We start from the raw sequence: 12738 nt of genomic DNA on the forward strand, positions 1-12738 counted from the left end.
AAGTGCACCAGAGGTGCCCAGGGTCTGTATATCAAATGCTACTAGTGGTCCTGCAGCACTAATTGTGCCACCCACGAGTAGCCCTTTAAACCTGTCTCAGACCTGCCACTGCAGTGTATGTGTGTGCAGTTTTGTACTGCAGTTCAACCTGGCAAGTGTACCCACATGCCACGCCCAAACCTTCCCTTTTACTACATGTAAGTCACCACTAAGGTAGGGCCAAGGCAGCCCAATGGGCAGGGCGCAGTGTATTTAAAAGGTAGGACATGTACTGGTGTGTTTTACATGCTCTGATAGTGAAATACTACTAAATTCGGTTTTCACTATTGTAAGGCCTATCTCTTATAGGGTAACATGTGGATTGCGTTGAAATATCTTTTAAGTGCAGTTTCCCATTGGGAAAAGATAGAGATATGGAGTTTGGGGTCTCTGAACTCACAATTTAAAAATACATCTTTTGGTGAAATTGGTTTTTAGATTGTAAGTTTGAAAATGCCACTTTTAGAAAGTGGACATTTTCTTGCTTAACCATTTTGTGCCTCTGCCTGACTGTGGAATATGCGTGTGCGTCAGACTAAGAGCTGGGCTATTTGTGAATTCACTCTAGTTAGTCACACAAAAGGAGCTGAGGTGTGTCCTACATATCTTGATGGGTCTTCCAGGGCTAGAGTGGTGGGAGGACCACTCTAGCCCACCTGAATAGGGCTGTGCCTATCCTCACACAATACAGTCTCAAACCACCTGGAGTGTGTCTAAGGCCAGGACAGGGTGAGGCAGGGTCTTGTGCACCACAAAGACTTTCCTTTGTAGTTTGCCTACTTCAAAGGCAGAAATGAGTGTAAGTATTGGACTGCTGACCCCACAACTTTAGAACACTTCTGGATCAAGAGGAACCTTTGCCAAGGAGAAGAACTGAAGAGATCTGAGGAGGAGTACTGCCCCTTTGCTGTGTGTGCTTTGCTGGGTTGGCTTGTGGTTGCTGCTTCTGCCTTTGAGTGGACAAAGACTGGACTTTGCTATATATACTGCTTGAGAAGTTTCTCCAAGGGCTTGAACTGAGCTTGCCTCCTGTTAGGAAGTCTCAGGGACATCAAAGACTTCACCTGCCAGCACCTGAGCTCTCTTGCTGAGACCCCTGGCTTGCAAAGTGGTGCCACATCCAGTCCCTGGGTGCCTTGAAGGAGAAGCTGGTAGAACCAGAGTGAAAATCCATGCACCGGAGCCGAGCGGCAGAAAATTCGATGCAGCACCCATATCATGACTGTAAAATCGACACAGCACCCGTCTCACGGCTGTTATATCGACACAGCACCAGCCTCGTGGTTGTAGAAATTGACGCTTCGCCAGCTCAGCATAGCTTCATCATTACGTTGGATCTGGATTTTTCACACATCATCCATAAGCACCAAAACTTTAACATGACCGCACAGACTCGAGGCCGCCTGTCCAGAAATCAATGGATCGCTTACCCAGAAGGGAAAGAATCAATGTACGGCCTAACTTGCGAGTAAGGAATCGATGCATTGCTTGCTTTTCTAACACATCCTCACCCCTGCAGCTTTTATTTTTGGAGCATACCAGGTACTTTGTGCTAAAACAATGCATTCATTGATTCTGATGAATTAAGACTCTTTTAACTTTAAAACATGATATCTTTACATGTGTTTCTAGGATTTTTGTCATTTTGGTCCTGTTTGATTTTGATAAATATTGGCTATTTTTTAAACTGACGTGGAGTCCTTTTGTGGTGTTTTCACTACATTACTGTATGTGTTTGTGCAAATACTTTACGAATTGTATCTGAGATGAGCCTGACTGCTTAAGCCAAGCTACCAAGTGGGTGGGCAGGGGTTATCTTAGTTGTGTGGCTCCCTTAACCTGAGTAGCGTGAGGGTCCCTACTTGGACAGGGTGTAAACTGACTGCCAACTAGAGACCCCATTTCTAACAGGCCACATATCAAGTAAGAGGGCAACGAGTATCTGTAAGATACAGGCGACCCAGGGAGCTCTACTTCAATTATGTAGGGAGACCCCATCATTTTATGTTACACCACTGTAATCTGCGAGTAGTAGGTCAATGGCAGCGGAAAGATTACAACAGCCCCCAGGAATAAAGATCAACAGAGGCTCACAAAAGGGAGTTTACTTGCACATGGGACTTACGCAGCAACACAAATGATGGCTGCAGCCCTGTGACAGCTGAAGCGGTGGGGTATGGCTTTGTGAACGTCAATAGAGCCTCCAATGAGACCTCAGACCTCGGTGTTAGCAAACTGCTAACAAAGACGTCAGGGACACCCCTATCAGGAGGGTCTTCTCTTAAAGTTCGGGTGGAAACTGGACCTTGTTGTTGTCAAAGCTTAGCAAAAGAGAATACATTTCCTTTTGAATGTCAGTTATTACATCTTAGGCCATCTTATTGGAAGTCATTATATCACTTTCATTACATCGGGATTGCCTTTATGTTGCATGTTATTATATCGGGAGTTCCTTTACTTTGCAGGTAAGTTCGTAAGTATTAGTTTAAGATGGCAACAAGCACAGGTAACCGGTAATGCTGTACAGGCACACGACTAGGTGTGGTGTATTCAAAAACACCTTTTTGTATTAGGTGATTCTCCAAGAGGAAGATAAGAGCAGCTACACAACTCTTCACAGGTTCACATAGGTCCCAAATACAACTGTATCCCTCAAGCACACAATAATATCTTGAAAGCAATTTTTCAAGTCAACCCAAAATTCAACAGTTATCAAAGTCTTCTTTATTCATGATCTTGCTCTTTGTCATGCAGTAGTTCTATTCTAGTCAATCATGTTTCAGCCAACATATGTTTCATCAACTGACTTCATCAAGGCTCTCAGTAAACGTAAAAAGGTCTAAATGATCAAATTCTCAAATATCTGAATAATGATTCCATAAGGAAGCGCCACGATCATCACAAGTATCCTCCACTTGCTGGGAAGAGATACAGATTTGGGGATGCTCAAAATCGGCCCTACTCCTAAGATTACCTTCTTACATATCCCAGTGGTCGTACACATGTATTCAGGGTGCAACATTCCTATTCAGTGTCTAAAAGCCCTGATGAAGTCAGTTGACCAAACATGTGTTGGTTGGAACATGAGTGACTAGAATAGAACTACTGCCTGGCTAAGAGCAAGATAATTGAATAAAGAAGTATTTGAATAACTACTGGACTTTGGGTTGATTTGAGAAATTACTTGAAAGATGTTATTCTGTGCTCCACGGATAAAGTTGTATTTAGTTTAGATGGGTTTAGTTAGTTATGTGTACATTTACATACATAGCTAAATTAATACCATTTTACAATATTTAATATAATTTCTTAATTTAAATTTAATTATAGCCTTTAATAATTATATTTGGTCCATACTAAATTAATATTACTTTTAATTTATTTTAATTTAATGTTTTAAACTATAATTCCCTGAACCCTAAAAAACCTTTACCACCCTTATACACTAACCATTTCTGGTCTCTATAAATTCCTTACAACCCACCCCGAAACACTACCCATCCCTGAACCTTACAAATTAAGATCAAGAAAACATAAAACATAGGCGCATACTGCAGTTCACACAACTGCACACACATATACGCACAGACATGTTTGATGACTCAAAGAAGCACACACACATACCCACACATGGGCTGAATGTGATTCACATGGGTGGACTTCAACACACACTGCATGTGTACATGGACATACATACACACCGGTCTGACAGGTTCGCTTTCCACTACTACAGGAGGCTTCGGTAACTCCTTGGATATTCTTGATTTGATTGCTGGAAGTGGAACTGAAGCTCTTGGGCTTGGCTCTTCCTCAGGCTCCTCAGCAGTCTCCTCCACCTTTAGAACAAATGTGAAGATGATGATTAGTCTTTTCTAACCCCAGTGAGTGCTTCTTTAGCACCAGAATTACTGTAACCCCGCCCCATGTCTAAACTTTGTATAAATGTAGGACCTAGGAGAAGGGTATCGAAGGTTCGCTTCAGTCCCTTATAATTTCATATGGGTCTACTGGACCCACGCTGCTATATGACTCCGGACTCTACTCTGGTTAGGTGCTGAAGGATAGTCACCACATACACGTACCAAGTTACAATGGTACAGTGCACGCTCAGCACTGCCCTAGGAGTAAGGATTAGCATGAATGTGCAGTTTTTTGTAAAACTCAAGATCATCAATTTCTGGTTCGCTGGATCAGACAAAGGAACAAACTGTTTAGCAGCTTACATACAGACAGATCATGGCGGATCATGAGCAGATGACTTGCAAGGAGAGCTTACCGATGGAGAATGGGATTGAGTGCATAGATTTACCAGAAAAGCAACACGGAATGCCAAGTTCAAATATATTTACTCAAGTTAAACTTCTGAACATACCCCTGATCCAAGCAGTATTGCATAAAATTAAGGCTGGAGGTCCACACAACTGTGGGAGACAAATGCCATACTGGGCTGAGCTTTTCAAGATCATATGGGATGTAGGATGATTTGTGAGTTTTGGAAAAAGATGACAGATAAGCTGAGGTACTGGTCAGTGGTCCTCCTCTGGATCAGAGCCCTCTGACGAAAGGGTGTTGGGACTGTCCTTAGCTTGTCATAATTGCAAGCCTGCCTTTTCCCATCTGAGTAATGTCTCTGAAGGCCCTTGGATCTTTATCCCCTGCCCAACCCTTTCTCGCCCCCCCTTTTTCTTTTCTTTCACTCTTTTTGTCTTCCTCCTTGCCCCCATCTTGCCCCCTTTTTCTTTTTGTTTATTTTTCTTTTTCTCTTTTTCTTTTCTTTCACTCTTTTTATCTCCTTTCATTCCCCCCCTCTCTTTCCCCTTCCTTCCCTGTTTCCCTCCTTTGAGTTCACTCCATTATCGCAACCGCGAGAGGAGGCATTCTACTCCTTCCGAGGCTGGGAACTACATTTCCCATCCTCCTGCGCACTCCAGCACATCGCGTGTTCTCTACACGCGAACGCAGAGCACCGAACCACTCCTCGGCAGAAAGCCGCCCGGGGCTGGCTGTAATGAAGACGCGCACCGCGTAACTCATTTTCACTTAATTGCTCATACTACATAAACCGCCACCACACTGGACCACCTACCACAAGCGGTCCAGTGAGGGGACGAATTAGGCGCACAGCGAGCGCCTCCTTTGATGCAGTGAGTGCCAGATTTATTCTTCCTCTTCTTCCCTGGAGATCGTCTTCCACACTACAGATAAGCACTATATTGGCTGGTTGTTTGATTGTTTTTGTATTCCCTTACCCGGCGGCCATCTCCCCGCCGCAGGGGAACTATGGTTGATCTTATAATTATTTAATGTTAATTGGATTAGACTGTTTGTACCTGATTTTGACCTCGTATTTGGCATATTGCCTACCATACGCTTATCGTAGGTACTCACTAAGCTGCACCATCACTGACACCAGCTCTATAGTATTAGCTCCTTCTATCACGCTATCTAACAGAGGTATTTTTCTGAAGCAGCTCACAGTGAGTGTAGCATCTGACCAGGCGCTTATGATTTCTCCACAGAATTGCGATTGTTTTGTATATACTTACTGCCGTCCTTGTCTACCTCTTTCCCTATCCCTTAGTGTGTGACTATAAGGGGACACTCCCCCTCCTGGAGTTTTGGGGCAAGTAGCCTTTAGACCTGGGGTAAGATGTTACTTTCATTTTAGATACATGTTACACTCTTATACATTGCATGACTCTGGCTTGCTGTGTCACCCCTGTGTGTGTTTTGCTGTGCTGTGTGTCACAAAACGTTAATTACGTTTCTGTTCCCTTATGCATACGCTAGGTAGTTCCTCGGCTTCAGGTAGGCTGCATTAATTCTATCTATATTTTACCCACTCTCTTACTGAGTGTTGGATGTTTGTCTCTGCAATGCATGACTTTAAGGGATCCTAGGCCCTGAAGAATGACCCCAGACCTTCCTTGGCTCATTGTAGAGGGCAGAAACGTGTCGGCCATTTTTAGATAGGTGACCCAGTGAGTCCTAGTTCTCACAGAGGTGTCCCATCCTTGTTTTTAACACACCAGCAGACACCATTATTAAAAGTGTAGATTGCACACTGGTAACTGCCTAGGTGTTTTTATATTTTTCCCTAGCTTAGCTGGATCCCACAATTTCCAGAAAGTAAAAATGTACGCACTCCCTCCCGTTCTTTTAACTGTGAGGTTGAGTCCACCCAGGTGGCATTGTCCTACATGGGTGGGGCTAGGTGGTCAAATGATGAAGCATGACACTATATAGTGTGTGAGACCACCTAGTCCGTAAAGGAAACACCCCTCCTCATCACCACTTCACAGCACTCAGTCACCATTCATACACCTAGTGAGGTTAAGGAGCTCCAGGAAAATCTCCCATGGATATAGCTCCTCATTATAAGTGAACCCCATACCCTTTTGTGTTTTGTGACCAGGAAAGGCTTCCACAGGTTTTGTAGCTGCATTCTACTGTGTGTTCTATGATGCTCCCTCCTGGAGTAAATATTTGTTTCAATTTTAAATATCTTACAGGTGGAGCATGTGGATTCCTTGTGGTCAGAGATTACACATTCGGTGATGTGTCATCCATGGGAATTTTGAATTACATACAGGGCAAAACCAAAAGGGTGTATTCTCATTAACTTACACATCCAAAAGTCATCTTCATAGACGTGGCCCTCAGTAAACACCTCAGGTAGTCGTTGAATTTGAAGTGAGAGTGGTGAAGAAGAATCTGTTGTTGCCCTGTTTTGGAAATCCAATGCCTGGCATTGAATAGTTGTAGCTCCTCGAAGTAAGAGCTTGAGAAGTAAAATTAAACACACAAACCTGATGATGGAAAAATAATCTGAAGTGAAGTGTTTTTCCTGGTGCATTGTGGAGTTCAAGGAGGAGTCACAAGATATTGTATGATCAAAGACTTCTATCTGCAACGGTCAACACTCATCACTAGATGGTAGCATCAGCCCTGGAACATACCCCGCCCGCTTCCATCACTGCCAATATCATCTCTCTCGGTAGAACATTTCCTATGACTCTGATGGCCATGTGTATCCTCTTTTACACTCTGACTTTCCAGTGACCAGCAGCTGCATCTCTGTCAATGGCACTTCTACCAAACCTGCACACTTTGTAGGCAACAACGATGTCACCAAGCCTTCTAGTATGTGTCCAATTACTACAAGCAAGATCTTAGTCACTGTAGCCTCTCTTTGGAACAGAGAATTTTCATATGTCATTCAGGATTAGTTTATCCCAGTTCTCACCTTCTGCTTCTGGGCTTGCTCCCGTTCCTGCTTCTCCCGGGCCTGTCGCCTGGCACGTTCTTCCTCTGCCCGCTTCTTGTTTTCATCATCCGCAGATTTTGCCATGTTCTCAAAACGGGCTTTCAGGGAGCTGGCACCACTGGATGCTGTGAAAATAATGCATGTTCTGTAGAAATTAGTCAGGGCTTTATTCAAGCCTCGCATTTATGACCAGAAAGTTCCTTGTGATTATCAGGAGTGCTCTAAATGGACTAAGACCTGACAGAAGGCAAAGTTAAAAAAAAGATACTGAACCAGGACCATGAGGTTCAAGGAAAACAAAGCAGTACCTGTCTGACTGTCACATGGCGGAGCTGCAAAAAAACATGATTAAAACCCCCCTTTTGAATCAGGGACAAAACAACGTATTGGATACTGTTGTTTACCACTAGTGTCTCCTACTCATAGACACTGTTTCATTTCAAATGAATAACCCACTTATTCCCCATTAACATTTGACTCTCAAAGAGTAGCAGTAGCAAGCACACAGGGCGCTGCTTCCTCCTAAATATAGCTTCTATTTTTTCACGGTATGGGATACTGGTCGATGTAACAATTAAATTAATACCTTGTTCGCTGTTTAATCCATTATTTGTTCTCCAGTAGGACTTTCATGTATGTATTTATCAACTGCAATTCTATTTCACATGTATTAGATCACAAAGGCTATGCTTCTTGTGGAAATTTCAGACATCTGCTCTTCGATCACAACACTTTTAGAGCCTGTTCACCTTTTTCATCATAGTTATAGTACTGATTATCAGCTTTTTCTAGAGCAGAAGACTGTTATGCAAACACCCATGCTGTCTCACTCTTACTGTTTCCCTTACAAGCTAGACAATCACTGCAGAAGAAGCGGTCACTATCCACATGGATAGCACAGGACACGTGTGTCTAAGTCTTTCAGAGAGGCTTACTGGCCATGCAGGTGTGTACGTGATAGTCCATAGTCGGGTACTGTGATTCATGGAGGAACACAGGGGACCACTTCACTCTGAAGATCTTGTTAGACAGTCTATCAATTGGTAGATGTTTTAAGTTCTTTGAGGTGACCCGAGTCTCTTTCTTGTGATTTTGTGGGGACAAACAATGCACTCGAATGGTTTTTATGCCATACAATAATCCGCACTGGTGATCCTCAGCAATTTTCTGCTTGCTAGAGTGAAGCGAGGAGCTGATTAGTTAACTCCCATAGCTGCAATACTACCCCTGTTGTAGGTCATATTTTCATGTGGCAATGAACTGTATGGTGCCATGAGCATACATGCCAACATTTTAGATGAGATAAGCAGGAGGTTTTAATAAAATGATCAGGAGAATGTATTTCCCTCTTTGACCTCTATTAGAGTGGAGCCAATGTCAGGCAGGAGACAGCCACAACTAAGCCTTCAAAACTTGGTAGTGTCCTGTCTGAATCTGGTCTATTGGCATGTACGGGTGAGTCCTGGGGTATATTATTGAAAGAGATGTCTGGCCCTGTTTCTGAAGTTTCCTCAGAGACCACTGAGCTAAGTTCTATAGGTGTTATTCCATACAGGAATCCTAAGCCCTGTTTCCATTACAAATCTGCCAAGTAAATCTCAGCTGTGATTTCCTAATGGAAATCACAGGTCCAGTTTCTTGGACTTGGTAAGGCAAGTCCAGGTTACAGATTCTCAAAGAAAATTCTGAGTTACTGTTGATAAGGAGCTCACGAGGTGAGCTCTAATGGTTTATTTCCTAAGGAGGTCAGATGCCCAATCCTTTCATCAGATTCCTATTCTCATACTCCATGTCTGATTCCCTCTATCAGAATAACTGTGGTTTGGTGAGGCATAAGGGTAAATTCATAGGGATAAACATTTCCAGGGTATTACGGAGGCTATGGAGGCAACTCCCAGAGGTGCATTCAATAACACAATCACAATTTCTTTCTTCTGTGGTGGTGCAATGTTGGTGAGGTGAGTCCCAAGGGTGTACTCCCTCTGGTGAACCAGTGCCCACATTGCTACATAGTGAACCAGGAAGTGAGCACAAGGTTGTATTAGATATGAAGATCATAAGCACCTTGCATAGAGCATATAACACCATCCACGGTGCACATACTGGCCTCACGACTCACCACAAACTACACTTCATAATGCAGACCATATACTAACTCCCATAGAACCGGGCACGTACAGGCTTTCTCAAGACTAAGCACCTGCTAGCTTAGAGTCCACAGTGTGCTTACCAGCTTCCACAGGATTGGTCTTTTCATAAGATGATGTTGGGGCTTCCATCTGATTGAAGCCTGCCGCACTCTAGGTAGAAAAGACAGAATATGTGTCACAACAATGGAAACCCTCCCACAACACCAGAACGTACAAGTGAAGTACAATGAAAGCAAACTCGAATGACCAAAAGACACCCTAACCTCAGGTTAAAATTAATTAAAACAAAACCTATGTGTAACGTAAGCACAGTCAAAATTCAATGAATCATGGGCAGCTTACTACAACTCAACCCAAAAATTTACAAAGCAATGAAAAACAAGCAAAAATAACCAATAAAATGCAAGCAAAATGCAAAATAAACAAAGGCACAAAACAGGTAAAACACGCAAAACAAACTGTAAAAGACAACCAAAACCCAACTTTAAAAATAACATAACAGTGACTAACACTGCTTATCCCAGGAACACTGATTTTCCGTTGCCTTCGTCATTATTGCCTGCATTATAATCCCCTCTTAATAATTAAACTGGCTTTCCTCACAGTTGAACTTCTTTCTAATTGACAGTAATCCTGTCTTTATCTATTCTTTGGTTTGTGAATCTTAGCTACTTAGTTATCTAACCTATTTACTATGTCCTAGTTTTAACTTCTGTGGAGTGACAAGGCACATATCTATGTCCCTCTGCAGGAATCCTGTTCAACTGGTGGACATCTAGCTTGAGTGAGATGATCTCTGGAATGCATTGTTATCCTGCTCTGTACCCAGTGGCTTCACTTACAGCAGATTAAGTGCCTGATTTATTTTTTGGCGAGCTGGCAGTCATTTTTAAAGCACTGGAAAGAACCGTCATCACAGTGGTTTTTGTCAATGCTGTTTATAGTTTGGTGCAACGCTCCATCAAGACAACAAAGCAGGGCACCAAACTCTTTTCTTTTGCTATTGTTTTCAGAAAGATAACCCCAAATTGGGATTTTCTTTTTGAAAAGAATTAGAAAATGCTCCGATCTGCATGAAAGTCCTCTGTCATGGTGAGCAAAACATTTAGCAGTTTCCACTGCACTTTTGGCCACAAGGGGAGTCAGTGGAGGTCAATATATCTATACACCTTGGCATTGCATACATCTTCAAGGGATGTAGATGTGAACTTAAGAATATTAAATATATATACTTGTACTTAATGTACTCAATATCCTGACATACAACCGGTTGAATTATGCCATGTTGGGATTTCGTAATACTATAGGGTTCAATAAATGAGACTCTGCAACCCGAACACTTTCAGCCAAACCCAGACAAATATCAAGTCAAAATGCAAGGATCTCACTTTATTTGTGTACCATCAGAGGAGAAATTGCCTTTGTTCATTCCTATTTGCAAATTACAGAGATAAAGTTTCTCTCAAGCCCTGAGAGTAGAAAGAACATCTGGAGTAGGGATGACTCCTTTCTACAGGAGTCAAAGCAACTTGAAAGTAGTAGTTTGTCACGTTAGGACGCTCAGTACCAAGGAGAGACAGAAACTGATAAGTGAAGAGTAAGGGCCATATGTACGAACACTTTTTCCCATAGACACAGAATGGGTAAAAACCTTTGCTACATCTGGCCCCCTATCACACCTACAGCAGTGTAAAAACATTCAGAAGTTTTACCTTGTCCACACGGTCTTTCTGGACTCCATACCGACCGCCGAAGCCCTTGGCATGGTCTGTGGGATACAAAGAAGTAAATAGCCTACCTAAAAAAGAGTAAACTTCTTGAAGATGCTCGGAGAGGCTGCAGCAACACTAGAGGCCGGACAGGAGGACATAGGAAGAGATCATATGTAGAGAGCCAGCTCTTATTGACACAGAAAGAGAAAGCATGCAGGCGGCATCAGATGGCGATACAGAAGAAATAGTGTGTTGACAGACAGAACATGAGGATAAAATACGAAACTGCATACAGAGAACTAACTTCTAAGGACATAGAAGGAGAGAGCATGCAGAGAAACATATCATGAGGATACCGGAAGAGACATCATGCAGAAGTTCAAGGGGATGTAGAAAGGAGCTATAAACAGACCGCTTTTAAGTTAGTGCCCTGGAAAAAAAGTGCGAGTAGAGGGAACGGAGGATCCAGAGAGAGACATAAGCAGCAACAACACTAGAGAATGAGAAGGTTTGCAGAAAGACAACTCCTGAAAACAATGGAACAGACAGCATAGACTGGAACAGCATATAAGGATGAGAAGAGATAGGAAATATACTTTCCTATCCGTGGCCAGAAGTGGGTGGGGTGTCAGTGGCAGCTGTTGATCTTTGAAAGTGATGGGGCATAATACTGTCCCCGAATTCCAGTGCAAATATGAGCAGAAAAATCAAGTCTGATTTCTTCTAGGGGTGTTTTAGAGGAGTGTTGCCGTTCACTCCCAGAAAAATTGTGAAAACAATTAGATCAAATAGTTGATTTTAAGCACAATTATTTAAAAAAAATAGTAAAAATCCATAGGCTCTGAGAGGGCACTCATTGAATAGTCACATACTTTCATTGTGTACCAAGCCAATGAAGCCTGATGTTTCCCAGAGATTTGACAATACTTTTTTGCCCCCATTCGTCAATAATATTTCCATTCTGTCAAGGTCAGCATATTGTCACAGGTGCCCCCCATCCCAAGATATACATACAATATGTCAGTACGAGAATTTTTGCCTTTGTTGCCATCCACACACAATGGGTGGCTGATATGTCAAAGATTACCTCTAGTACGAAAAGGCCAGCATTTTGTCATGGCTGCCTTTCTTCCCTTTCACTCACTTGGTTTCACTTTTACTTTCACTCTTACTTGGTGTCACTTTTTCTCACTCATTCTAAATCATTATTTCTCACTAACAGTTACATTCATCATCACCCACTGTCAATCACTCGTACTCACTTCCTTGTCACTCGGTCATAAACGCACTCAACCATACAAACACACGCTCTCACATGTACACACTCTTTTTCTGACCCATACACAGAATCAACAGTTATTTATGTTCTCTACCTGTTCGCTTCAGCTACTGAGCTGCTGATGTTGGATGGACACTCAAGGCAGGTACACAACTTGCCTGCACCTCAGGCACTGAAGAATGAAACTGAAAGTTATAGCATGTACAGTGATGCGCAGGCTCCAGCTTTTAGCTTCTTGCCTTTACACCCCACCAAGTAGTTCAAAGGAAGGATGGGGTTACTGAAACTCCT

At 42.7% G+C, this 12738-nt stretch overlaps 1 protein-coding gene across 1 annotated transcript in view; it reads right to left on the reverse strand.

Annotated features, from left to right (window-relative positions):
- Positions 1-12738, reverse strand: part of LOC138288168 (src substrate cortactin-like) — a 113397-nt gene that overhangs the window by 21825 nt on the left and 78834 nt on the right. The window contains exons 10-13 of the mRNA XM_069229480.1: positions 11169-11224; positions 9537-9606; positions 7286-7431; positions 3741-3875 (exon numbers count right to left, since the gene is read on the reverse strand). Coding sequence (XP_069085581.1) covers positions 3741-3875; positions 7286-7431; positions 9537-9606; positions 11169-11224 — 407 coding nt within the window. The remainder of the gene's footprint in view (positions 1-3740; positions 3876-7285; positions 7432-9536; positions 9607-11168; positions 11225-12738) is intronic.

This window comes from Pleurodeles waltl, chromosome 4_1 (genome assembly GCF_031143425.1).
Source record: "Pleurodeles waltl isolate 20211129_DDA chromosome 4_1, aPleWal1.hap1.20221129, whole genome shotgun sequence".
Taxonomy (NCBI): Eukaryota; Metazoa; Chordata; class Amphibia; order Caudata; family Salamandridae; genus Pleurodeles; species Pleurodeles waltl.